Genomic DNA, 27,200 nt, shown 5'->3' with positions numbered 1-27,200 from the left:
CAGGCCTGCCAGTCCATCACCAACTCCCGGAGTTCACTCAAACTCATGTCCATTGAGTCGGTGATGCCATCCAGCCATCTCATCCTCTGTTGTCCCCTTCTCCTCCTGCCTTCAATCTTTCCCAGCATCAGGGTCTTTTCCAATGAGTCAGTTCTTCACATCAGGCGGCCAAAGTATTGGAGTTTCAGCTTCAACATCAGTCCTTCCAATGAATATTCAGGACTGATTTCCTTTACGATGGAATGGTTGGATCTCCTTGCAGTCCAAGGGACTCTCAGTAGTCCTCTTCAACACCACAGTTTGAAAGCATCAATTCTTTGGCTCTCAGCTTTCTTTATAGTCCAACTCTCACATCCATACATGACTACTGGAAAAACCATAGCTTTGACTAGATGGAACTTTGTTGGTAAAGTAATGTCTCTGCTTTTAATATGCTGTCTAGGTTGGTCATAACTTTTCTTCCAAGTAGCAAGTGTCTTTTAATTTCATGGCTGCAGTCACTATCTGCAGTGGTATTGGAGCCCCCCAAAAAATAAAATCTCTCACTGTTTCTACTTTTTCCCTATCTGTTTGCCATAAAGTGATGGGACCAGATGCCATGATCTTAGTTTTCTTAATGTTGAGTTTTAAGCCAACTTTTTAACTCTCATCTTTCACTTTCATCAAGAGACTCTTAAGTTCTTCACTTTCTGCCATAAGGGTGGTGTCGTCTGCATATCTGAGGTTATTGATATTTCTCCCGGCAATCTTGATTCCAGCTTGTGCTTCATCCAGCCCAGGTTTCTCATGATGTACTCTGCATATAAGTTAAATAAGCAGGGTGACAATATACAGCCTTGACATACTCCTTTTCCTATTTGGAACCAGTCTGTTGTTCCATGTCCAGTTCTAACTGTTGCTTCCTGACCTGCATACAGACATAAAAGATGTGGGCTCAATCCCTGGATGGGGGAAGATCCCTGGGAGAAGGAGATGGCAATCCACTCCAGTGTTCTTGCCTGGGAAATCCCATGAACAGAGGAGCCTGGCAGGCTACAGTCCATGGGGTTGCAAAGAGTTGGACTCGACTTAGCGACTAAATCACCACCATACTTTATTTATCATGATCCAGTTGAGAAAATTCTGGGCTGAGAGTCTACACAATTATTCAACCTTCACTCCCTTCTCCATCACTAAAGCATAGACCATTCACCAAAGTCGGTGCCATATCATATGTTTGTTCCGTGCTTTATATTTTCAAATGCTGCCAGTTACAGTATCTCATTTGATCCTCATAGTCACAACATGGAATAGGGCAAGTGGGCATCATCCCCAGCCTCTAAAGTTAAGAGAACTGAAGCTCAGAGCAAGTTCATTATTCAGCCCAGACCAGCAAACCCAGGTCCATGTGTGTGCTCAGTCACTTTGAATGTGTCCGACTCTTTGCAACCCCATGGACTGTATAGCACGCCAGGCTCCCATCCTGGATATTCTCCAGGCGAGAATACTCGGATGCATTGCCATTTCCTCCTCCAGGGGATGGTCCTGACCCAGGGATCAAACCCACGTCTCTGATGTCTCCTGCATTGGCAGGTGGTTTCCTTGCCAAATCCAGGTCTCCTGACCCCCAAATACAGCACACAGTTCAATACATCACCCTTCCAGTCCTATCAGATACATTTAAACTCTCAGCCAATGGCTTACCCTAAACATCCAGTGACACTATATGGATGTGTCCCCAGGACAACAGACCTCCTAGACTACTGGAGGACAGAACCCACAGCTGAGGTCATTTTAGCAGCACATTTACAAAGGCGCTGAGCTGCTCTGGGCCTGGGGAGACTGTTCAGTCACTGCTGTTTCATCTCTTCCAGCCTGCCCTGGAGGCCCAGATACCCCGTGTAATAACCGGGGTATCTGCCTGGATCAGTACTCGCCCAGCAGACAGTGTAAATGCAACAGCGGCTTCAACGGGACAGCATGTGAGCTGTGCTGGCCAGGGAGATTCGGGCCTGACTGTCAGCGTACGTGGCACCCCCTCCACTGAGTTTTCACCTGTCATCAGCTGGGCGCACATCCTTCCCTGATGCATACCATCCACCTGACGTAGAAACATCCTTCCTCTTTTTCCCAGCCTCCCATTTGCCTGCTCTTTTTTCCTCCTTGGATATTTTCCCAATTTACATCCACTGAAAGAGCCTCATCCATAAAATTGAAATTCACTTCCCCAGCAGCCACCCAGGCAAGCTGTAGCCAACCAATGCTCATTCAGTCATTCGACTACCATGTATATGCTGAGTCTTTACTAATATCAATAGCTCACACGTATGGAGTGCCTGCCATGTGCCAGACAGGTATGTTGTAGCATCTCATCCTCACAACAAGCCTTCGAAGTGCGAGCTATTATTATCTCTCCTTAACAGATGGAGAAGCTGAGGCACAAAGAGCCTAAGTGACTTGATCAAAAGCCAGGAATAGTTCTAAATTGTAGGGGTACAGGGTATGAGAAGGGGATAGAATCTCAGCTTTCAAGGAGTTACACTCAAAGGGAAGAAACAAAAGTAGACATAAAGGTACAAAGAGAAAGAAGCAGGTGAAGGGGATCAAGAAAGAAAGGAAATACTACTCCAGAAAACATCTCATGGAATATTTGAGTAGAGACCTAGCAGAGATGAGGGGGCCAGGTGGGGGGCTATCAATAATAGCTCTGTCCAGTCTGATTTCAGTGATGCTGGAAATGCCGCCTAACTCAAAGGCCCTGAGGTAGGACAAGTTTCGGCATGCAAGGCCCAGCCAGGCAGCTGAGGTAGCTGAGCAGAGTGGGCAAAGAAGAGAAAGAGAACACAGAGATGGGCTCAGAAGGTCACCAGGGGCCAGATAATACGGGGGCTGCTTGGCCAGAGACAGATCTTCAGAATCTAATCTAAGTGCAGTGGCAGCCAGTGAAGGATTGTGAAGGGTAGGGGTGTCCTAAACAGAAAGGGCCACCCCAGCTGCCCTGTGCAGAGAGTACCATGGGAAAGCAGGAGCAAAAGAAGGGCCAGCTTTGGGGATGCTACTGCCCCAATCCAGGTGAGAGATGGCGGTGCCTTGGGCTAAGGTGTTGGTGCTGGAGGTGGTCAGAAGCAGAAGGAATGTTTCTTGAAGCTTTGACTTTTAAATTGATTTCTGTTAGGAGGCCCAGATAAGGTTCCCTTCCCTTTCTGTTCTATTCCATACCTCATGACACCCTCTACTTCTGTAATTTACAACACTCAACATATTTATCATTACAAATTCAATAGCCCATTACCCCTAGACTGTAAGCTCCCTGAGAGTAGGGACCTTATGTCTTTTGTTTTCCGCTGTAACCTCATTGCCTGGTAGCCTGTGCCTCATGGTAGCCACTGAGTACATTTATTTTTTGTAAGTTTGAATGAATGAATGTGGATAAGCACAGGGCCTTCCACACTGACCACACAGCCAGCACATGGCCGGTGAGCTGGCAGATTGGACTTCAATCCCGGATCCCTGCTGACTGATCACATTCCAACTTACTCTACAGCTTGTGGCTGCTCGGACCATGGACAGTGCGACGATGGGATCACAGGCTCCGGGGAGTGCATCTGCGAGACGGGGTGGACGGGCCGCTTCTGTGACGCCCAGACAGGTCTGTTGTGAGGTTGGTCGGCCGCCAGCAGCCCCTCGCTGCAGCACACCTTGCCAAGAGCAGCCGACTGAGGGTAGGGGTCTGAGCGACATCTGAAAAAAACAGCTGAGCAGGGGCTCATTATCCACGAGGAAAGGTGGCTATGCGGCCCCAGGGTCAGGAGGTCTGGGGACCTGGAGGAAACTAGAAGAAAAGATTGAACTCAAACCCAGGAAATCAGCCTGCAGTGCTGTCAGTCATAGAAGGACACACCTCAAGCAAAGGACTATTGGGCAGGAATGGTCCTCAGGATCACTGCCCAGGTCTGGTTGTGTGTGGACACAGAGTTAGAGGGTTTCATGGAAAATATAGTATTCCGTGGAGGCCAGGATCTGACCCTGAACTCTGCTACGTACTAGACAAATGGCCTCAGCAAAGCCACCCTCTCGGAATCTTGATATACTCATCCGTAAACAGAGAGCCTCTTGCATGGCTTGTAGGGAAGGATTGTTGTGAGGGTCAGGGTCATGGGTTTGGAGCGCCAGTGCATGTGGGCACTCAGGAACAGTAGCTGCCAGGGTCATCGTCAGTTATTGCCATCTTTGTCATGACCTCAGTCCTTACTGAGCTGTCAGTTTTCTGAGTTCTCCCTTGCACCCTGAGCCCTGTGTTCCAGTCAAAAGGTCTCAGGTGTGAAGGTTGATGAGCAATTTGTCACTTCATTGTCCCTGGGGGCAGAAGGGCATGACCGAGCTCTCATTATGAGTAACAGCAACCCAAAGTGCCAGAATCCTGGCAGTCCTCATAGCTTCAGTCCCTCCCTCTCCTTCCCTCCCTGCTTCTCCCCATCCTCCTCCCCCTTCTTCCTCCACTTTCCTGTCTCTCCTTCTCTCCTAACCATCCCATGGCTTCATGCTGCTTCTGGATACTGCAGCCCCTTTCAATCACCAAAGCCCCAGATTAGTGGTACCCTAAGAAAGCCCTTGAAATTCCAGATGTTCAAGGTGGATTTAGAAAAGGCAGAGGAACCAGAGTTAGAATTGCCAACATCCATTGGAGCATAGAAAAATAAGAGAATTCCAGAAAAATATCTACTTGTGCTTCATTGACTACACTAATGCCTTTGACTGTGTGGATCACAACAAACTGGAAACTTCTTAAAAAGATGGGAATACCAGACCACCTTACCTGCCTCCTGAGAAATCTGTATGCAGGTCAGGAAGCAACAGTTAGAATCAGACATGGAACATTGGGAAAGGAGTAAATTAAGGCTGTATACTGTCACCCTGCTTATTTAACTTCTATGCATAGTGCATCAGGAAAAATGCTGGGCTGAAAGAAGCACAAGCGGGAATCAAGATTGCCAGGAGAAATATCAATAACCTCAGATATGCAGATGATACACCCTTATAGCAGAAAGCAAAAAAGAACTAAAGAGCCTCTTGATGGAGGTGAAAGAGGAGAGTGATAAAGTTGGTTTAAAACTCAACATTCAAAAGATGAAGATCATAGCATCCAGTCCCATCACTTCATGGCAAAGAGATGGGGAAACAATGGAAACAATGAGAGACTTTATTTTCTTGGGCTCCAAAATCACTGCAGATGATGACTGCAGCCATGAAATTAAAAGACGCTTGCTCCTTGAAAGAAAAGCTATGACCAATTTAGACAGCATGTTAAAAAGCAGAGACATTACTTTGCCAACAAAGGTCTGTATTGTCAAAGCTGTGGTTTTTCCAGTAGTCATGTATGGATGTGAGAGTTGGACCATAAAGAGGGCTGAATGCCAAAAAATTGATGCTTTTGAACTGTGGTGTTGGAGAAGACTCTTGAGAGCCCCTTGGACTGCAAGGAGACCAAACCAGTCAGTCTTAAAGGAAATCAATCCTGAATATTCATTGGAAGGACTGATGCTGGAGCTGAAGCTCCAATACTTTGGCCACCTGATGTGAAGAGCTGACTCACTGGAAAAGACACTGATGCTGGGAAATACTGAAGGCAGGAGGAAAAGGCAGTGACAGAGGATGAGATGGTTGAATAGCATCACCCACTCAATAGATATGTGTTTAAGGAAACTCCAGGAGATAGTGAAGGACACGGAAGCCTGGCGTGCTGCAGTCCACGACATCACAAAGAGTTGGAGACGACAACAAAGAAGACCCTGGAATTTCTGCTCCAATTTTTAACCATCTCTTCTGGAACCCCATGCTCTCAGGGCCAAAGAGCTAGTCTGCAGAATTCATCCTTGATTGCAGACTTTGAGGTATAAAGTTTTCACTGGTTGCCCCTAAGGTTACCATCTTTGCATTTTGATCTGGATAACATGGCAGAAATAAAGTCTTAATACAAAAGAATAATTCTGGAATCTCAGAATCCCAGGCTGGGAGGGACCTTAGTAAATCACCCCATTACCACCCATCTTGCAGCTATAAGGGGGTACTTTAGAAACACAGGGGCAACCAGATGGCATCTCAGAAGATGCCTTAGCTGGATACCAACACCTCACATCACAGTGGGAGATGAATTATGACTTCTTTCTTTGCAGCTTTGCCTCCCGTGTGCATGCCTCCTTGTTCTGCTCACGCTACCTGTAAGAACAACAATACATGCGAATGTAACCTGAACTATGAGGGAGATGGAATAACGTGCACAGGTAAGTCCCATCTGTGCATGGGTGGATGGAACTCAGTCAGGGGACCTGGGCTCCGTCCCAGCCCTTCTGCTTCCTGCTTGGACCGCTTCAGCAATACCCACCCTCTCTGTGATGGGTTTGCTCATGCCTAACCTGCCCACTTCCCAGGCCATGACTGAACTTGCTTTGCAAACTGCAATGCACTTTGTTTTACGGTGTTTTTGTAACTTTACAAATAATCCAGTTGTATGTCAAAAAATTGAGAAAATATTCTATAGTATCTTAAGACAGGGCTTCCCTCAGATATAACTTAGTGACTAAACAGCAATTTTTTAAATATAAATGTATTTATTTTAATTGGAGGTTAATTACTTTACAATATTGTATTGGTTTTGCCATACATCAACATGAATCCGCCACAGGTGTACACGATGCATGATACTGGATGCTTGGGGCTGGTACACTGAGACGACCCAGAGGGATGGTGTGGGGAGGGAGGAGTGATGGGGGTTCAGGATGGGGAACATGTGTAAACAGCAATTTTAAAACAACAGTGAAACCTACACTTGCTCTCACCACTCAGTGAGAATCACTTTGAACACAGATATGTCTCTGTCTCTAGTAATTAGGATATAGGTTCAGCCACACAGAGATCCAAATAAACAGTGGCATAAACAAGGGAGATGTTTAGATATTTATTTTTATCTTGTTTAGTACTTTGGATGGAGGTACCCAGAGCTAACATAGGGTTTCTCTGTGAAAGTCTGGGACCCAGACTCCTTCTGTCTTGTTGCTCTGCCATCGTTCACTCACCTGGCCTGGGATGGCCTCGACCAAAAGCACATCCCAGGAAGCAGAAGGAAAGAAAGTCGGGGTGGGGAGGAAGCAAACCTCATTCCTCTAAGGACATACCTAGGGCTTCCCACATGGCATGGTGCTAGTGGTAAAGAACCCACCTGCTGATGCAGAAAACACGGTTCAGTCCCTAGGTCAGGAAGATCCCCTGGAGGAGGAAATGGTAACCCACTCCAGGATTCTTGCCTGGAGAATCTCATGGACAGGGCAGCCTGGTGGCCTATAGTCCATGGCGTCACAAAGAGTCAGACACGACTGAAGCAACTTAGCACACACAGAAGTTGCTAAACTCGTGTCTGCTCCAACACATTGTCTAGAACCTCATTCTCTGTCACACCTGGGACAAAGGAACCTGAGAAATGCAGTCTTCAGTTGGTCAACCATGAGCTAAGCTATAAATCTCAGATAGAAAAAGCAGACAGGAGATATTAGGGGAAAACTAGCAGTCTCAGACACATGTACCTTCTGTTTTCATAAACACTCATGAAAACATGAATGTCCCTGTTCATATAGGGACAGATACTTTCTTTACAGAACTGAGATCTTGCTATTCCCGCTACTTTATAATCTGCCACAAGGCAGTCCAGAATTGGCTCAGCATCCTCAGTGGCAGCAAAGACCCAGGTTCTGTCTGTCTGCTCTGCCAGCCTTGGGCCTTCTGTCCTCATGTTCATGCTCTCAGCCAGAAAGGCAGAGGAGAGAAATCAGAGGGCTTTCCAGCTACTCCTGGGCCTGGAGCTAATCTATTAGTCAGCTGAAATTTGGAGGATTGTGAAAACAAAGGTTAAGAGGCAACACAAAAGAGTGGGGGAAATGTGGACTTTGGAATCAAACCACCCTGGGTTTAAAACCAACCCCTCCATGTTGTAGATAATTTGCCTTTGATGGTCAGTTAAGCTCTGAGTTTCAGTTTCTTCATCTGTAGAATGGGGGTGACAGTGTCTGTGTTACAGGTGCTCAGTAGTGCTTTAACCTTACACACACACACACACACGCACAGACACACACAGACACACACACACGCACACAGACACACACACACAGACACACACACACACGCACACAGACACACAGAGACACACACACACAGACACAGACACACACACAGACACACACAGACACACACACACACACACAGACACACACAGATACACACAGACACACACACAGACATACACACAGACACACACACACAGACACACACAGATACACACAGACACACACACAGACATACACACAGACACACAGACACACACACACACACAGACACACACACACAGACACACACACACACGCACGCACACACCCAACTATGTCCTAACATTAAAAACCCAAACTCATTAGAAAACTACTATCAAACTGGAGCCTAGAAGTTTGTGATTAAAAAGGGCAACGTAGACAGATATCCCCAGGCCTAGTCTATTAGGGCGGGGTCCCCAACCTCCAGAATCTTAACACCTGATAATCTAAGGTGGAACTGATGTAATAATAATAGAAATAAGGTGCATAGTAAATGTAATAAGCTTGAATCACCCTGAAACCAACCCCTGGCCCCTGGGAAGATTGTTTTCCATGGAACCAGTCCCTGGTGCCAAAAAGGTTGGGGACCGCAGCATTCGGGTGTTAGCCGCAGGACACTAGCACTGGCAGAGGCAGCAGAGGCCAGCAGGCACCGGGAGGGGAGGCGCTGACATGTTGGGTCCCATTTCCTCGCCCGGTGCGCCTGGTCCTGGGGGGACCCACACCCTGATCTGAAGCCCCTGCTACATGGAGTCTACCTTCCTCTGCTCTTGCAGTTGTGGATTTCTGCAAACAGAACAACGGTGGGTGTGCAAAGGTCGCCAAGTGCTCCCAGAAGGGCACGAAGGTCTCCTGCAGCTGTCAGAAAGGCTACCAGGGGGATGGCCGCAGCTGCATGGCTATTGACCCCTGTGCAGACGGCCTCAATGGCAGGTGTCACGAGCATGCCACCTGCAAGATGACCGGCCCGGTGAGTCTCTGTCCCAGCGGAAATGGGGGGTGGGGTACCACCTGTGCCTCCCCCAGCCTGGCTTCTCCACTCAGGTCACCGCTGGCCTCTTCCTAAGCCTTCTTCCCACCCAAATCAATTTCTCTATTTCTTGATAAGTCAACAAGCTAAATACAAAGTGGAACCCGATGCAGGAAAAGGACCTTACTGGAAAATTTGGTTAGGTCCACTTAAAGTCTATTGTTTAGTTAATAGTAACACATCAACACTAGTTTTTTAATTTTGACAATGAACTCTGGTTAGGTAAGATGTTAACATTAGGAAAGACTGGGTGGAGAATATAAGGGGACTCTCTGCATCTTTTCTATAAATCTAAAATTATTCAAAATACAAACCAAAAAAGTAAGAAGTGGCAGGAAAAGTGCACTTACTTACACCTTTTTAGAGTGCAGTCAGTGCCCTGTTGCCCCTTTCTCTGATGGGAAGGGAAGATGGTGGGAGATGATGTCCATTACGGCTACAAATGTGAACTCAACAGTCAGGCAGCCTCTGAGTCTTGGCTTCTGGCCTGATATGCTGTGCAGTCTGGGGCTGGCTGCTTAACCTCTCTGAGCCTCAGTTTCCTTAGCCACAAATTATGAGCCTCGTAATAATGCAGACCTCACAGGATCGTTCGTGGGAATTAAAGGAGATCATTCATTGGCTCGACAAATGGTCATCAAGCACCTACTATGTGCTGTTGTAGCTGTCAGGGATGTAGTGATCAAAAGTTTATACATGATAGAAGGAAGAGGCATGCTCAGTTCTGAAATCAGGCCAGTGTGATAAAAGGGATCAGGAGACAGGGAGGGTCTCTGAGGAAGTGACGACTGAGCTGAGATGTAAAGCTGACACTCCATCCTGAGTCTGGACAAAAGCAAGACAGAGCAGTAACTCAACTCCCACTGGACAGGAGAGGCATGTTGCTCACCCATCTGAGCATCTCCTATGCTGGATGGTAGCCCATGGAGCACATGGGATTCTGGGGGCCCAGAGAAGAGGCTTTTTCATCTTTCCTGCTATCCCTCTAGGGCAAGCACAAATGTGAATGTAAAAGCCATTACGTGGGAGACGGGCTGGACTGTGAGCCAGAGCAGCTACCCATTGACCGCTGCCTGCAGGACAACGGGCAGTGCCATGCCAATGCCGACTGTGCCGACCTCCACTTTCAAGGTCAGAGTGATCTTGACCCAAAGCGCATGATCTTCAGGGTTGGGGAAAGAAGCTCCGTAAGAGCAAAAGGGAGAAGTCTTAAAAACTGGGACCAAACAGCCCATGCATTGCCCAGGAAGTAGTGGGCTTCTGCATTCCAGGGGCAGAGTATGCTCAGAACTGGACTGTGAGTGTTAGAACCAGGAGGGAGCTCACAGGTCAGCTACTATACTCACTCTTCCCTGGTTGCTTAGCAACCCTTGCCACTGTGGATTGGAATTGAATCTGAGGAGCATAGTTTAAGATATTACATAACAAAGAGATAGTGCCTGCCACAAGCAGAGCAGCAGTTTCTTAATAGTTGTTTTAATAATAGCACATCAATCAGCATATATGCATTCACTTCCATGGATGATTTGAATGGCTTATCATAAACCCACAGGTAGAATCACACTAAGAATCATAACACACAATAAAAAGCCGGGTAGCACTGCAGAGATGTGGGTGGTAGGGCATGTTGACCCCTGATGGAGAAAAGCCATCCAGGACCCACTAGTGGGGTTCTGAGCCCGGGGCAAGGAGTGACCGCAGTGGTCCAGAAAGCGACTTAAAGCACCGTGCATTGTGGCTAATCAGGATTTACTGTTTGTTTTATAGACATGGTAATTTTAGTGGCGCAGCTTTCTGACATCTCAATAATAACTGTTGACTTAACATCTGCTATGTACTGGCTTGGTTTGTTTGCACTGCTGCAATATAGCCCAGGTGGCATATAAACAACAGAAATTTATTTCTCAGCTCTGGAGGCTGGAAACCTGAGATCAGGGTGCCTGCGTGGTGGGGTTCTGCTGAGGACTGTCTTCAGGTTGCAGACCACTGACTTCTCCTAGTGTCCACACAAGTAGAAGGAACAGGGAGCTCTCTGGGGTCCCTTTTATAAGGGCTCTGCCCACTCACTGTGGTTCCAACCTCCTTACCTAATAATCTCCCCAAGGCCCCACCTTCTAACATCATTGTTAGCAAATCAGGTCTCACTGCTCACCACTTACAAAATCAATATTCACAAACACAGGTAGAAAGGAAAGGCACCAGCAATCTGGGGAGGTGGTAGACTCAGTGTCCCCATCCCCAAACCAACCTCCAAAGATTCTGCTTGGCCATGAAAGCTTTTAAAGGGAAACAGGGACGTAATCTCAGTTAATCGTTGTGATGAGGGGGGACAGAGTTGTCACTGTCCCCCACTGGGTGCAAGTCAACTTACGATTTTTCTTTAGATGCTCTCTCGTTCACACAGTCAGTTCATGAAATGACTAAAGGGGAAGCTAGGGAAGAGATCTGGTCATCTGTTAATTACCTATTCTTCATTTCTACTTCTTCGATCTACAGAAGAAACCAACACATTAGGCAAGGTATTATGTGATGAAAGATTTGAAAGCTGGACTAGGGTTGGAGATGGGTAGAACATAGGGATGCTGGGTTTAAGGTTAGTGACAAGATGAGGGGGCCTCCTCAGAGAGCTCTGCCTGCCAAAAGCTGCTTGCTTACATGAGATAAATCGCTGTCATCTGTCTTACTACTTTTCTTTCCCCAGTTTTATTAATCTTAAAAAGGCTTCAACTACATTGGGAATCTCCTTAAAAAAAGAGACAGTATCATATATTGTCATATATCCTATGTATTTCTCCTGCTTATATACCCTCTATTTCATCCCCCAAATGAGTTGGAGGTGTCTTAGGACTTAATACATATTATGGACTAAATGTTTGTGTTCCTCACAAATTCATGTGTTGAAATTCTAACCCTCAAAGTAATGATATAAGCAGTCCTGGACAGGAAACAGCTCCCTGGTGGCTACAGTGGAGGCTTAAAAGATGCTTGAGCTGATTAAGCAGAGAGGAGCTGGCAAGGCATTTCTGCTGGGAGGACTCGTGGACAGCAGAGAATTATCAAGCGTAGCTGGGAAGGATAAGGCAATGAGGAGGTATGGTGTATTATCAAGGCTATGACCCCAAGGTAACAGGGTCTCTACTGGGAAGAGGAATGATACCAGGGAGAGAAGGGCACTCTGTAGACATGGAGAGTGAAGAAAAGGAAAGGATCCACCATAATGTAAGGTTTCCATCTCGAGAGGCCAATTCAAGGGTGGTATTAAAGCAATCTGGGAGAAGGGGACCCAAGAACTTGGAAAGCTTGGTTGGGGACATTCTGTGTTCAAGCTGATTGTGGATCTTCCAAGTTCTATCACACGGTGATGGTAGGACTTCAAAGCAGAGATTCTGTAGGCAGTTGCTATGTAGGATGGGGTCAAGACTGACCAGCTGGTATAAGAGATGCTGATTCATGAGTCATTTGCCAGGAGGAATGTGGAAGTAAGAGATACTTGGGTTTTTTCTTTAGAGCACGGTTCATTTAGCCAGTCCTGCCTGTTCCACAGCTCACAGAATCTATTCATTGCCTAGCGCATCACTCATCTTCTCCCGGGGGCTTCACCCTTCTACTTTATTATGAATACAAGAAAATTATGGTAGTGATACGAAGTGACCAAGAGTCACATTTGGATCCACCTTCTGTTGTAGCTGAGTGGTTGGTTACCCTTAGCAAGACAAGACGGCATTGGGATAATGGCCCAGCCGTCCTGGTGGGCAGGTCGCAGAGTCATCCCACACTCAGGGGGACATGCCTAGTCTCACATAATTCAGAGGAGGGCAAACCGGCCTAGCCTTTGAGGCAACCAGTTTGGCAATGTGTACAGAAAGCAATGCAGTAATTCATGCCAAGACTCACAGCACCATTTCAAGGGACACATCCTATAGGAATAATCTAAGAATTGAATAAAGTTAGCCTGGTGGCTCAGACAGTAAAGAATCTGCCTGCAATGCAGGAGACCTGGGTTCGAACCCAGGGTCAGAAAGATCCCCTGGAGAAGGGAGTGGCAACCCACTTCAGTATTATTGCCAGGAGAATTCCATGGATAGAGGAGCCTGGCACGCTACAGTCCATGGTGTCACAAGAAGTCGGACACTACTGAGCAACTAACACTTACACTTCACACCACCCCAGCATCACCTAACATTACAAAAAATGAGAAATAACAAATTAGTAAATGATGATCGAATATACGGTTATATCCCCTCAAAGACACAGTTAAGAATTGTGTTGTCATGGCGAGGATACGAGGCTAAACACCTAGCCATTCCTCCCCAAGCTGTTCTGTTGGTGAGTGTTTATGTTCCAGATCTGGCTGACAATATTATATGACCTGTGGAATGAATATACTATTGGCTGTGGTCAAAAAGAAAATCTTGTGCATTTCCTGTTGGTAAAGAATCTGCCGGCAATGTAGGAGACCCTGGTTCAATTCCTGGGTTGGGAAGATCTGCTGGAGAAAGGATAGGCTACCCACTCCAGTATTCTTGGGCTTCCCTTGTGGCTCAGATGGTAAAGAATCTGCCTGCAATGCGGGAGACCTGGGTTCAGTCCCCGGGTTGGGAAGATCCCCAGGAGAAGGGAAAGGCTACCCACTCCAGTATTCTGGCCTGGAGAATTCCATGGACTGTATAGTCCATGGGGTGACAAAGAATCAGACATAACTAAGCGACTTTCACTTCACTGGTTTGGACTCCACACTTCCCCTGCAGGGAGCATAGGTTTGATCCCTAGTCAGGGAACTAAGATCCCACAGGCAGAGCAGCCAAAAAGAATAAAGAAAACCTTAATCTTAGCTCTTTTGGAGGGTAGAATGTACCCTTTTAGTGGCATCTGATAATGAACTTGACAATATAAAAAATGTGACTTGGTTCTTGATCTATTTCTGATCTCTGCATTAATTGGTTTAAAAGAGATATCATATATTATAAAGTTATGAATATTTTCTAGTATCTAAGGGGAAATGGCTAGAAAACTTTTTTAAAGGCATAATGGCAATCGGAAAACACATGGGTTCCTTGGCAGAAACTCATTTTAATGTATTTTTTTCATGGCTGTGAAGTTTACAAAAAGTGTTCAACTAAAAATATCAAGGTAAAATCATGTTGTCAGAGAAAATGTATAATATTGGGAAAGAATCCTCAGAAAGAATGTTATAAGAAAGACTTCTAAAAACTATACATGCAGCATACTGCCATATTTGTGATATATATGACCCTCAAATGAATAGAAAACAGACTGAAAGGGTGAAATTACATCAAAATTAAAAGTTACAAACATAAAAATTCTGGACGGAAGTCCATCAAAATGTTAGCCATGGAGTAGTGATTATTTCCAGAGAGCAGGAAGATGGGTGATTTTTATTTCTTTTCTTTTCTGTATGGCCCACATTTCTACCTTGAACACGTGCTATTTTCATAGTTAGAAAAGAAATAAGTATTTTAAACGACATCTCAAAGGAAAGTGGCATCCCAAGAAACCCTGGGATGTGGCCAGCATTCCACTTTGAAAATTTCTGCTGGGAGAACTGCCAGTCAAGGTGTGGGGCTGAACAATTCCTCTCCTCCCACTTCTAGATACCACTGTCGGAGTGTTCCATCTACGCTCCCCGCTCGGCCAGTACAAGCTGACCTTTGACAAAGCCAGAGAGGCCTGTGCTCAGGAAGCTGCAACCATGGCAACCTACAACCAGCTCTCCTATGCCCAGAAGGTGGGTTGCCAGTCTGTGGGTGCCATGCAGGCAGGGTCTTCTGGGTGTCACAGTAGGGTGGTTGCTTCCTCTTAACACAGGGGAGGCTTTGGCTGTTGCCTTCCTGGAAGGGGGAGTTTAGGGAGCTCCTGAGCATGTCCACTGGGGGTCTGTCACGTGTCAGCACAGAGTGAGTGCTTCATTGACATTATCGTCCATTCTTACAACATCCCTGGAGGTAGGTGTTCATACTGCCATCTTACAGACAGGGCAACTGAGGTTCAGAAAGGTAACGTGCCCAATGTCACCCAACCAAGAAGTGGCAGATCCAGGACTCAACATACCCTGACTCCACAAGTCTGCTCCCGATCATGACATTCAACCACCAAGGCAGAGGCACTGACTGGAAGTGTGCACCTCACGGCTGGAAACCAGAAGGAGATCAGTTACCCACAAGCCTAGGGTGTCCCTGACCCCAAAGGCAGCCATGTGTCTCTGGAATAGTCCAGGTTCTCTATGCCTGGGGGCATTGCGAAGGGCATATAGAGAAATTGCCCCAGCTGTCAGCCAGGTAGGAAATGGAGGTCTGGCCAAGGTAACTCTCTCAGCCTCTATTTGGAAAGGTCAGCAACTTGGAGCAGCCTACTAGTGAGTGCTCACAAGATCACTGCCCATCCTCGTGATTTTACTCCCCTTCTTCCAGCCTCCATCATGACCAGATCTTCAGACCTGACATTTCTTTACAAGGAACAAAGCCCTTGATGCCAGGATCCAGCATCTTGGAGGGTCAGAAATTCTTGTTTCTCCTTCTTGCTTGAGCTTCCAAGGTGGCTCAGCAATAAGAATCCGCCTGGCAGAGCAGGAGCTGCCGGAGAGTTGGGTTCAATCCCTGGGTCAGGAAGGTCCTCTGGAGGAGGAAATGGCAACCTGCTCCAGTATTCTTGCTGGGATAAGCCCATGGACAGAGGAGCCTGGCGGGCTACAGTCCATGGGGTTGCAAAGAGTCGGACACGACTGAGCAACTGAGCATGTGTACGCGTACGCGTGCCTGCTTGTTCGTTGTGTGACCTCAATCAAGGCACTGAAACCCCAGTCCCACCTGGCATGTTTATAAAGGCCTAAAGGTAATAAGCCACACAAGGGCTTCCCTTGTGACTCAGCTGGTAAAGAATCCGCCTACAATGTGGGAGACCTGGGTTCGATCCCTGGGTTGGGAAGATCCCAGGGAGAAGGGAAAGGCTACCCACTCCAGTATTCTGGCCTGGAGAATTCCATGGACTGTATAGTCCATAAAGTCGCAAAGAGTTGGACACAACTGAGCAACTTTCACTTCACTTCAAAGGTAATAAGACAGAGTGACTGACACACATGGGAACTCAGGTTTTAAGATTAAGAGCTCTGGAGTCGAGTGCCTGGGTTTGAATCTCAGCTCTGCTACTTGCTGGCTCTATGACTTGGAGCAAGTTACTTAAACCCTTTTGCCTCTGTTTCCTCAATTATAGAGACTTTTTTTTTAAGGTTCTATCTCAAAGGGTTGATGTAAGTGATAAAGGTTTTAGCACATGAAAAATGCTTGCAAAAGGACCTGGCCCAGAATAAGCTCTCAGTAAGTGTTATGATGGTGATGCTGGCAATGATGGTTCATGATGAGGATGATGATGGTGAGGATAGTGATGGTGATCAATTGGAGTCCCATTGATCCGTAAGCAGAGGAATTTGCACCTAGGGGTAACTAGCTAATTGTAAATCCCTTTTCAAGAGCAGAGGGAAGGAAAACGGGTATGAAGGACTTGAGCACTTACAGGGAAGAGAAGGCACCACTTTCATCCATCCAGTGGCTCAATCAACAAAAAATGTAATGAACACCTACTATGTTTCAGGCACAGGGGTACAATAGGCAAAATGAGCCATAACTCCTGACTCCATGGAGTTTTCGGTCTGATGGGGGAGTCAGCCATTAGCCACAGAACTCCACGACAGATATGAAATCTCAGCTGACCAACATCCACATCTTTCTCTCTACAGGCCAAGTACCACCTCTGCTCTGCAGGTTGGCTAGACAGCGGGCGAGTAGCCTACCCCACATCCTATGCCTCCCAGAACTGCGGCTTTGGTGTCGTCGGGATAGTGGACTATGGACCAAGAAACAACAAGAGCGAGATGTGGGATGTCTTCTGCTACCGGATGAAAGGTAATGGCCCCAACCTCGCTTCAGATTCCAGGCCGTGCAGCTACTCAGCCATCCTCAGCTGGGCTAGCCGACCTCCCAGTGTGAGATGGGGTAGCCAAGACGCCTGCCTCAACAGTGTGAGACTCTCTGTGCTTCTGCCTTCCAGATGTGAACTGCACCTGCAAGGTGGGCTACGTGGGAGATGGCTTCTCGTGCAGTGGGAATCTGCTGCAGGTCCTAATGTCCTTCCCCTCACTCACAAACTTCCTAAAGGTCTGTACCACATCCGTTTGCTTTCACCTTGGGGTGGAGAGGTGAACTCAAAGCAGATATGAGAGAGTCTAGTCCTTGAGAGAAGGCGGAGGCTCACAGGTCCATCTAGTCCAACAAAGGTCCATCTAGTCAAAGCTATGGTTTTACCAGTAGTCATGTATGGATGTGAGAGTTGGTCTACAAAGAAAGCTGGGAACCAAAGAATTGATGCTTTTGAACTGTGGTGTTGGAGGATAGTCTTGAGAGTCTCTTGGACTGCAAGGAGCTCAAACCAGTCAATCCTAAAAGAAATCAGTCCTGAATATTCATTGGAAGGGCTGATGCTGAACCTGAAACTCCAATACTTTGGCCACCTGATGCGAAGAACTGACTCATTGGAAAAGACCCTAATGCTGGGACAGATGGAGAAGGCAATGGCAACCCACTCCAGTGTTCTTGCCTGGAGAATCCCAGGGACCGGGGAGCCTGGTGGGCTGCAGTCCATGAGGTCGCACAGAGTCAGACACGACTGAAGCGACTTAGCAGCAGCAGCAGCAGCTGGGACAGATTGAAGGCAGGAGGAGAAGGGGATGACAGAGGATGAGATGGTTGGATGGCATCACTGACTCCATGCACATGAGTATATGAAAGCTCCAAGAGTTGGTGATGGACAGGAAAGCCTGGTGTGCTGCAGTCCATGGGGTCAAAGAGTCAAATACAACTGAGCAACTGAACTGAACTTATCAAAGAACTGAGCTTTGATATTAATAAAAGCAATAATAACAATAGCTAACATTTCCTGTGCATTTTCTTCACACAAGGCATTTTCTGAGGCCTTTCGGGTTACTTTTCACTTGCTTCACAAAACATAAGCTCCATAAGGGAAATTATTTTCTCTGCCTTGTGGCTAGCGTATAGTAGGTGCTCAGTAATACTTGTTAGACAGAATAAATCCTTATGCAACCTTATGAAGTCACTTTTGCCATTATTCCCATTTTGCAAATAAAGAAACTGAGGCTTAGCAAGGTCAAGGACACAGCCAAGGAGAGGGGATAGAGCATAAGTACAGGGCTTGTAGGAACAGGGCAGAAGCTAGACCAAGGACCCCAAAATAGTGAGTCTTTGTCCACAGAACAAAGGTATCCACTTAACTAGCCTAAAAACTCAGGGTTACTGTAAATGTTCTAAAGATGAACACCCAAACCAATGTTTGTGCTGTGTGGGGGTGTGGCTTGTGACAGCATCTCAGAGAAAAAACTTTGTAGAACAAAACCCACTGGCTGTGTGCCCTTCAGCAAATTCTCAGCGTCTCTGGGCAGCAGCAGGGCTCTGTGTATGATGACAGTGCTGAACTGGGTAGTGAGATTTCTTAAAATCTGTTCAGTGAATATTTATTGAGTACTTAATAATATGCTTGAGATATGTCAGTGAACAAAACAGACAAGAAACAGAATAAAGAGAATAATATTGAATGCTAGAAGGTGATCTAGACTATGAGGGTGGGGAGGGAACCCACAGGGTTCCCATGTTGCCTAGAGTGATGAGAGAAGGCCTTAGTGAGAAAGTAAGATGTAAACAAAGCGTGGACAGAAGAGAGAACGTTAGCCGTGCAAATTTCAAGGAAGAAGATTCCAGGCGTAAGGAACAGCCAGCAAAGGATGAAAGGCAGGACGTTGCTGAGCAAGCCTGAGGAATGTCAAGGAGGCTAGTGTGGCTGGGGCAGGGTGAGCAAGAGGACAGCTGGGTGCAGGGTCAGAGGAGCAAGAGTCCAGGTGGTTTGGGCTGCGCGGGCACTGTAAGGACTTTGGCTTTTCCTCTGGGTGAAGCGGGCGCCTTGCAAATTTTTGGCAAAAGGAGACTCCGGAATTCACTTAAGATTTCAAAGCCTACACAAGCTGCCTTGTTGAGAATGGCCTGTGATCTGGCTGTGTCTTAGGACCATAGGATTTATCGAGGAAAGGAAAAATCCTCCTAAAATTGTCCCAAGGGGCAGTCAGAAAGACGAGCAGATGAGTGGCAGCCTGAGCTGGGGTGATCATCAGGAATACTCCCAAAGGGGTGATGCCACCCTCTCCAGCCAGTCCCTGAACATCACGCTGACCCTTCTAACCACCTCCTTCCTATCCCCAGGAAGTGCTGGCGTATTCCAACAGCTCAGCCAGAGGCCGGGCATTCCTGAAACACCTGACTGACCTGTCAATCCGAAGCACCCTCTTTGTGCCCCAGAACAGTGGGCTCGGGGAAAATGAGGTGAGCTGGGTTCCAGTATCTATGTCTAGTGCTTCTAGACAGTATCAGTTATCACCTCAACGACGCAGTGTCACAAATGACCCCACAGTGCAGTAGCTACATGAATGGGGCTCACACAGCTGCAGATCAGCTGGCAGTTCTGGGCTTGGCCAGGCATGCTTGCGTGTCTGAGCTGGGCTGGCCATCAGCTGATCTAGCCTGGCCTGTCTGCTCCACAGGGCTCTCAGGCTTCAGCAGGTTATCTCAGGCATGTTCTTCTGGCAGAAAATGCCAGCACTTTCTAAGACCCTGTCTGGTCTCATTTGCTAACATACCACACACCCGAAAAGTCACATGGCTGAGCCCAAAGCCACAGTGGGAGGCCCTCAGAGTTATATGGCAAAAGGCAAAGATACAGGGAGAGGTGAAGAACCGGGGCCAGGGATGCAATTGATCTACCACACCGACCTCCTTCATGTCATGGCACACACAGGAACTGGCAGCGTTTATTAAGCCCACCCACAGGCTCCGACAGCCTCGAGCCCTCATCCCACTGAGGGCTGAGAGAATCAATACCTCTGCTCACTTGTTACCCACTTGAGACCCACTCCTCCCAGGACATCACTGAGAAGCTTTGCTTAGACCATTAAAATGACTTTCAAAGTGGAGGCAGAAAAGCCAAGGCCTTCAGAAGTGATTTTTATTTTTCTGTGTCATCCTTATCATGAAAATGAAAAAATATTGCTTGACTTTTAAAGACCATTCTTATGTCTCTCCTCTCCTCTCAGACCCTGTCTGGGCGGGACATAGAGCACCACCTCTCCAACATCAGCATCTTTTTTTACAATGACCTTGTCAATGGTACCGTCCTGCACACGAGGCTGGGAAGCCAGCTGCTCATCACCTCCAGACAGGACCAGCGCCAACTGGTATGAAAAGTCTACTGGGCTTATTGGGAGAAATGGAGATAATAAATGCAAAGTTTCTAGCATAGAGTAGGTGCTTAAGAGATGGCAATGCTTATAACGTGAAAGAAAACTCTAAAGCTGAAGAAAGATGGTACCGGCTGAAGACCAGAACACACCATACTGACTGTCAGGTAGCCCCTACCCCTTGAGAACTAAGCCCCTGGTGACCACCAGCCCCAGAAGCTGATAATGAGGATCTATAAATGAAACCATTCTAAAGCTATCTGATTCTCTGCCTTTATTTCTGTCAGCTTGTCAGCCAATCCCAGGTGTTAACATGTGAGCCCTGAAGTCAAGTGACCCCAGTATGTCTGCCACCCACTAGCTCTAGGACTTTTAGGTAACTTGTCTGAACTTCTCTGGGTCCCAATTTCCTCATCTGAAAGACAGGGATGTTGGTGATGTGTTGACGATGGCATTAGCAGTGATGATGCTTATGATGGTAACAGTGATATTATTTTGATAATGTGGTGTTGATTATTTCGATGACAATGGGGGATGATGGTGGTGGTTGTGATATCAGAAGTGGCGATTGTGGTGGTGGTAACATGACCATGATGTTCAAATCATAGGCTTTTAAAGTATTCTTTCAACTGAAGTCTAGTTGATTTACATGTTGTACTAGTTTTAGGAGCACAGCAAGAAGATTCAGTTTTTTATAGATATATTCAGATATATATGTATTTTCAGATTCTTTTCCTATATAAGTTATTACAAAATATTGACCCTCAGACCAATTGGTGGCTCAGACAATAGCACAGGGAACTATATATTTCCTGTGAGAAGGAACCCTGGAGAAGGGAATGGCTACCCACTCCAGTATTTTTGCCTGGTGAATTCCATGGACAGAGAAGCCTGGCAGGCTACAGTCTATAGGGTCGCAAAGAGTCGGACACGACTAACACTTTTTTCACATTATGTATGTTAATCCTTTACTCATAATTTATCCCTCCTCCCACCTTTACATTTTGTTAACCATTCAGATCAGTTCAGTCGCTCAGTCGTGTCCAACTCTTTGCAACCCCATGAACTGCAGCACTCCAGGCTTCCCTGTCCATCACCAACTGCCGGAGTCTACCCAGATCCATGTCCATTGAGTCGGTGATGCCATCCAACCATCTCATCCTCTGTCGTTCCCTCCTCCTGCCCTCAATCTTTCCCAACATCAGAGTCTTTTCAAATGAGTCAGCTCTACACATCAGGTGACCAGAGTATTGGAGTTTCAGCTTCAACATCAGTCCTTCCAATGAACACCCAGGACTGATCTCCTTTAGGATGGACTGATTGGATCTCCTTGCAGTCCAAGGGACTCTCAAGAGTCTTCTCCAACACCACACTTCAAAAGCATCAGTTCTTCAGCGCTCAGCTTTCTTTATAGTCCAACTCTCATATCCATACATGACTACTGGAAAAACCATAGCTTTGACTAGACGGACCTTTGTTGGCAAAGTAATGTCTCTGCTTTTTAATATGCTGTCTAATTTTAACCATAAATTTACAGAAATAGTCTATGAGTCTATTTCTGTTTTGGAGACAAGTTCGTCTTTTTCTTTTAGATTCCATATATGATACATTCAAAATTTACCTTTCTGACTTATTCAGTAAGGTAATCTTAGGTCCATCCATGTTACTGCTGCTGCTAAGTCGCTTCTGTTGTGTCCGACTCTGTGCGACCAATAGACGGCAGCCCACCAGGCTCCGCCGTCCCTGGGATTCTCCAGGCAAGAACACTGGAGTGGGTTGCCGTTTCCTTCTCCAATGTAGTAAAGTGAAAAGTGAAAGCGAAGTCACTCAGTCGTGTCAGACTCTTCGCGACCCCATGGACTGCAGCCCACCAGGCTCCTCCATCCTTGTTGCTGCAAATGGCATTATTTCATTCTTTTTACGGCTGAGTAATAGTCCACTGTTTATATGTACCACATCTTCTTTATTCATTCATCTGTTGATGCTCGTTTAAGTTGCTTCCAAGTCTTGGCTCCTGTAATAGTGCTACCATAAACATTAGGGTGCACGTATCATTTTGAATTATGGTTTTCTCTAGCAATTTGCCCAAGAGTGGGATTGCAAGATCATGTGGTTGCTCTAATTTTAGTATTTTGAGGAAACTCCATACTGTTCTCCATAGTTGTTGCACCAGTTTATATTTCCCACCAGCACTGTAAGAGGGTTCCCTTTTTTGCACACCCTCTCCCGCATTAATAATTATTTGTAGACTTTTTGATGATGGCCATTCTCACTGGTGTGAAGTGATAATTAATTGTGGTTTTGTCAGATCATACGCTTTTATGGAGATTCAGTGATTCAGGGATTTTGATGTGTGATAATGGTATCTGACATGTTCAGTTCAGTTCAGTTCAGTCACTCAGTCGTGTCCGATTCTCTGACCCCATGAATCGCAGCACGCCAGGCCTCCCTGTCCATCACCATCTCCCGGAGTTCACTCAGATTCACGTCCATCAAGTCCATGATGCCATCCAGCCGTCATCCTCGGTCATCCCCGATCATCCCCTTCTCCTCCTGCCCCCAATCCCTCCCAGCATCAGAGTCTTTTCCAATGAGTCAACTCTTCCTATGAGGTGGCCAAAGTACTGGAGCTTCAGCTTTATGTAGCAAGGGCTAAATGAATATTTTTTATAAACACTGTATACTTTTTAAATTTTATTTAGTTATTTTTGGCCGCACTAGGTCTTCGTTGCTGCACGTGGGCTTCTCACTGCAGTGGCTTCTCTTCTTGCAGAGCATGGGCTCTGGGGCACACAGGCTTCAGCAGTTATGGTGTATGGGCTCAGTGGTTGTGGCCTAGGGCATGGGTTCAGTAATTCTGGCACATGGGTTCAGTTGCTCCAAGGCATGTGGGATCTTCCTGGGCCAGGGATCAAACCAGTGTCCCCTGCACTGGAAGGTGAATAGACTTCTAATCATTGGACCACCAGGGAATGAATGAATAAATATTCATTCATTCACCACCTCATGAATATTTTTAATACTTAGCTAATAAATGATCTTTATTATTGAAGATCAGTAGTTTAGACCAGTACTTCTCAAACTTTAACAGGCATGTAAATCACTTATGAGTTTGTTAAAATGCATATTGTAATTCAGCAGGTGGGTTGTGGGGCCCCAGGTTCTGCATTTCTAATCAACTCCTGGGTATCTGCCCACACCACAAGCCAGTGGATCACACTTTGATTAGCAAGGAATTAGGCTCACTTAACATCCCTTTCTTATGTGGTGTGATGTTCACAGCAGTGGGTCTGGAGTTGAGGCATGGGGTTTGCCACCTACTACCTATGTGATCTTGGTGTGTATGGTCATGAACTATGTGATCACACCATTTTCCTTCTGACCCCTCATCTGTTAAACAAGCAGGCTGGATAGAATGACCTCCTGGGTTCTCTGCATCCCAGAACAGTTTGTTGGCACAAGAACTACTAATGTGCTGTGTTCTGGGCTGTCCAGAGGGCGAGCACAAGCCCCATACTGCTTGTCGGTGAGGATGTGCCTGAAACCCAGGCTCCAGGACCTCAAGGAAACTGGACAACTTTCTTCCATGGAAGGGCTGCCCACATGGAAAGAAAGAATCAGATGGTCAGAGATCTCTGATAGCCCTCTTCTCACTTCCCTAGACCAGGTTCGTCGATGGAAGAGCCATTCTGCAGTGGGACATCTTTGCCTCCAATGGGATTATTCATGTCATTTCCAAGCCTTTAAAAGCTCCCTCAGGGGTGAGTATCCAGAGTTCCTGGTAAGAAGGAGCCTCAGTGTCCATTCCCCAAGTAGCAAGCTACTCCTAGAAGCCCTGTCCACCCCATCCATGGCAGCTGGCCTCAGGGATGCCCAGCCCCCATCCAGTGTGTTAGTGACATAACACCCGTCACCACCAATATTTGCTGAATGAAAAGGACAGGATGTGCCAGTGGAGAAACCACTGGAAGGGGAGTGGAAATCCTGAGCCCCTCCACTTTGTAACCGTGTGAACTCAGACAAGCCCCAGAAACATCATCAAGCCCCATTTTCTCTTATCTGCAAAATGCAGGTCAAAATTCCTTCTTCCTTGGATTCTTGGGAAGACAAAGAGTTAATGTAAAATAATAAAGACAGTTCCTGGCACATGCTTTATGAGTTGGTCAGCTGGCTGTGATTAGTGGGTGGTGATGTTAGTTTTCTAACTTTGTTCTAAAGGTATGAAGCGCCAAAACCAGACTGGCTTCAAAGCCCACCTCTACCACTCATGGGCTGTGTGACACTGAGCAAGTGCTTACCCTCTCTGTGTCTCCATTCTCCCATGTAAAAATGGAAACAGTAGAAACTGTTCTTATCTCTCTGTGTTATTTTACATTTAAATGGATTATTTTATGTAAGGGGGCTTAGAACAGACCCTGCAAGTAGTAAGGGCTAGATACATATTGACAGCTTTATCATTATTTTTATCCCCGCTGGCACAAGATGCCTCAGGCAAGCCAGAATGGGGTGGGCTCCAGGAAGCATGCCTCTTTGGGGAGGTCACCAGTTCTGATACCAGCTGCTGCCCTTTCTTTGTCTAGACGTCAGGCCACACCAGCCTGGGAACAGGAGTGTTCTTTGCCATCATCCTGGTCATCGGAGCCATTGCTTTGGCAGCGTACTCCTACTTTCGACTAAACCGGAGAACGATTGGCTTCCAGCATTTTGAGGTGACATAAAGAAAAACAGGACCATGGGGATGGGGGTTCACTCTGAAACCCAGCCCCGGCTCTGGGCTACTCCAGCAGACCGGCTGCTTCAGGGAGCTCGCTGAGTGCTTGGCACACATTTCCTGTCTCCTGGATGGGGGCCTCTGCCCTGAAGATATCAGCAGTGGCAGCTCCAGGGCCCTCTACCTAGCTGAGTCAGGGGATGGAGGAGGGCGAAGGGCAGCCAGTAGCCTTTCATGCCACAGGTGTGACTTGGAGCCAAATTCACCAGGGGCCCAGGAGGCCACTCACCTTGTAGGAATCACAAGACAAGCTTCAAAGCTGACTCTGAGGGTGGGGACACGGTGGGGGGCCTGCACAGCCAGAGACCTAAGGTCACAGCCAGTGAAACACACTGGCCCTATTTGAATGGCTGAGCCCACATCCAGGAGCTCACCATGGGAGACCCTGTGGGCCAGATATGGCTGTAGCCGTAGGTCAATTCCTTCTGGCAGATAACCTGTACAAGCACTGTATACATCACATTTAGCAAAAGTGCCATGCTGCACACTTCCTTTTATATTAAGTTCAAGGACAGGCAAAACCATTCCAGGTGATGGGAGTCAGAAAAGCAGTTACCATGGGCGGGACCAGATATTGGCAGGCAGGGGGTGTAAGGGCACCTCCTGGAGGATGGAGATGCCCTGTGTGCTGATTTGGGTGCTGGTCACACATGGGTGAACATATTTAAGAAGTCATTGAGCTGAACACTTAAGATTGGTGCGTGATATTACATCTAAGTCAGATCTCAATAAAAGGACAACAGAAAAGTTCCCAGAGGTGGAGGTGGGGCCGGGGCTTACCTTAGCTTCCGACTTGGCTGCAACACCCCACCCTGGGAACTTTGTGGTGCTCAGCCCTGTGCTTGTCTGTCCGAGCAGTCGGAAGAGGACATTGACGTCGCAGCTCTTGGCAAGCAGCAGCCTGAGAATATCTCGAACCCCATGTACGAGAGCACAACTTCAGCAACCCCAGAACCTTCCTACGACCCCTTCACAGTGAGTTTGTCTTTTCATCTAAAACAGGTTCAGCTGGGAGGCGGCAGGGGGCGGCAGGCAGGGCAATGATGTCTTTCAACAGACCTGTGGAGAGCACTGCACCAAGAAATCTCACTTCTAGGACACGCCTCCAGGCTACAAGCCTAGAAGCAAGTTGGGTGAAGCCCTGTGGTTGTTCTGTGTTCTGAGCTTTCCTGGGCGGATTGTGGATTGCAGAGGCGTCCATCGGTTAGATCTAGAAAAGAACCTAGGGGTTGCACAACCCCAACCTTGTGGCCAGGTGCGAGGTGACAAGGAGAAGAAATCTTGGGCTGAATTCTGCCACAACCACTGACGAGGCACAAAGGAAAACCTAAAACTGCTTCAACATTTACACTGTTGTCTGGGATTCTTCTGCCTATTGTCAGAGCTGCTTCTTACTTTAGGAGCTATGTCTCTTTGATGAGTTTTTTTTTTTTTTTTATCTAGAGGCATAGGTTCTGCTCTGGTCTTCCAAGAAAGGGCCACTTGTTTCTAGAATTAGTGACCCTTGAGCTTGGATGGAGCCGCCACTGACCTCAGTGCCATGGCAGGGAACCCATTCACATCAAATGTGTGAGACACACTCTGCCTGTGTTACCAGGTTTGGACTGAGAAGCTAAGAGTGAGATAAGAGAAAACATATTGGTCTTTGCCCCAGAGCTCATTAACTCCTCTGATTTCCTAAGTGGTAAGAGTACTAGGGGCATCTTTTGTTCTGAGATTCTGGGTTGGCTCCCATGTGGCTTCTGGATGGGGGCTGGTCACCAGAAAGACCAAACCATGATTCAAAGGCTGGGATTTTTCAGTTCCACTCTTCACTCTCCAGAGGGAGAGAGAGGCTAGAAATGTAGCTGATAGTCAATGTGAGGAAGTCTCCATAAAAATTCCCCCCACTTTTTAAAAATGTGTATCTATTATAGATTTGTTTGTAGTTACCGTGAGGTTTTGTTATAGCAGTGCATATATAAACAAGATTATCTT

General features: G+C 46.9%; 1 protein-coding gene across 1 annotated transcript in view; it reads left to right on the top strand.

Annotated features, from left to right (window-relative positions):
• STAB2 (stabilin 2) overlaps positions 1-27,200 on the top strand; it is a 167,785-nt gene that overhangs the window by 137,796 nt on the left and 2,789 nt on the right. Inside the window, exons 56-68 of the mRNA XM_040234847.1 lie at positions 1,854-2,003; positions 3,524-3,628; positions 6,153-6,260; positions 8,891-9,084; positions 10,134-10,275; positions 14,757-14,890; positions 16,895-17,060; positions 17,206-17,312; positions 19,422-19,541; positions 20,309-20,449; positions 24,115-24,213; positions 25,033-25,161; positions 26,082-26,198. Coding sequence (XP_040090781.1) covers positions 1,854-2,003; positions 3,524-3,628; positions 6,153-6,260; positions 8,891-9,084; positions 10,134-10,275; positions 14,757-14,890; positions 16,895-17,060; positions 17,206-17,312; positions 19,422-19,541; positions 20,309-20,449; positions 24,115-24,213; positions 25,033-25,161; positions 26,082-26,198 — 1,712 coding nt within the window. The remainder of the gene's footprint in view (positions 1-1,853; positions 2,004-3,523; positions 3,629-6,152; positions 6,261-8,890; positions 9,085-10,133; positions 10,276-14,756; positions 14,891-16,894; positions 17,061-17,205; positions 17,313-19,421; positions 19,542-20,308; positions 20,450-24,114; positions 24,214-25,032; positions 25,162-26,081; positions 26,199-27,200) is intronic.

This window comes from Oryx dammah, unplaced genomic scaffold (genome assembly GCF_014754425.2).
Source record: "Oryx dammah isolate SB20612 unplaced genomic scaffold, SCBI_Odam_1.1 HiC_scaffold_29, whole genome shotgun sequence".
Classification (NCBI taxonomy): domain Eukaryota; kingdom Metazoa; phylum Chordata; class Mammalia; order Artiodactyla; family Bovidae; genus Oryx; species Oryx dammah.
This window is presented reverse-complemented; position numbering and strand designations above follow the sequence as displayed.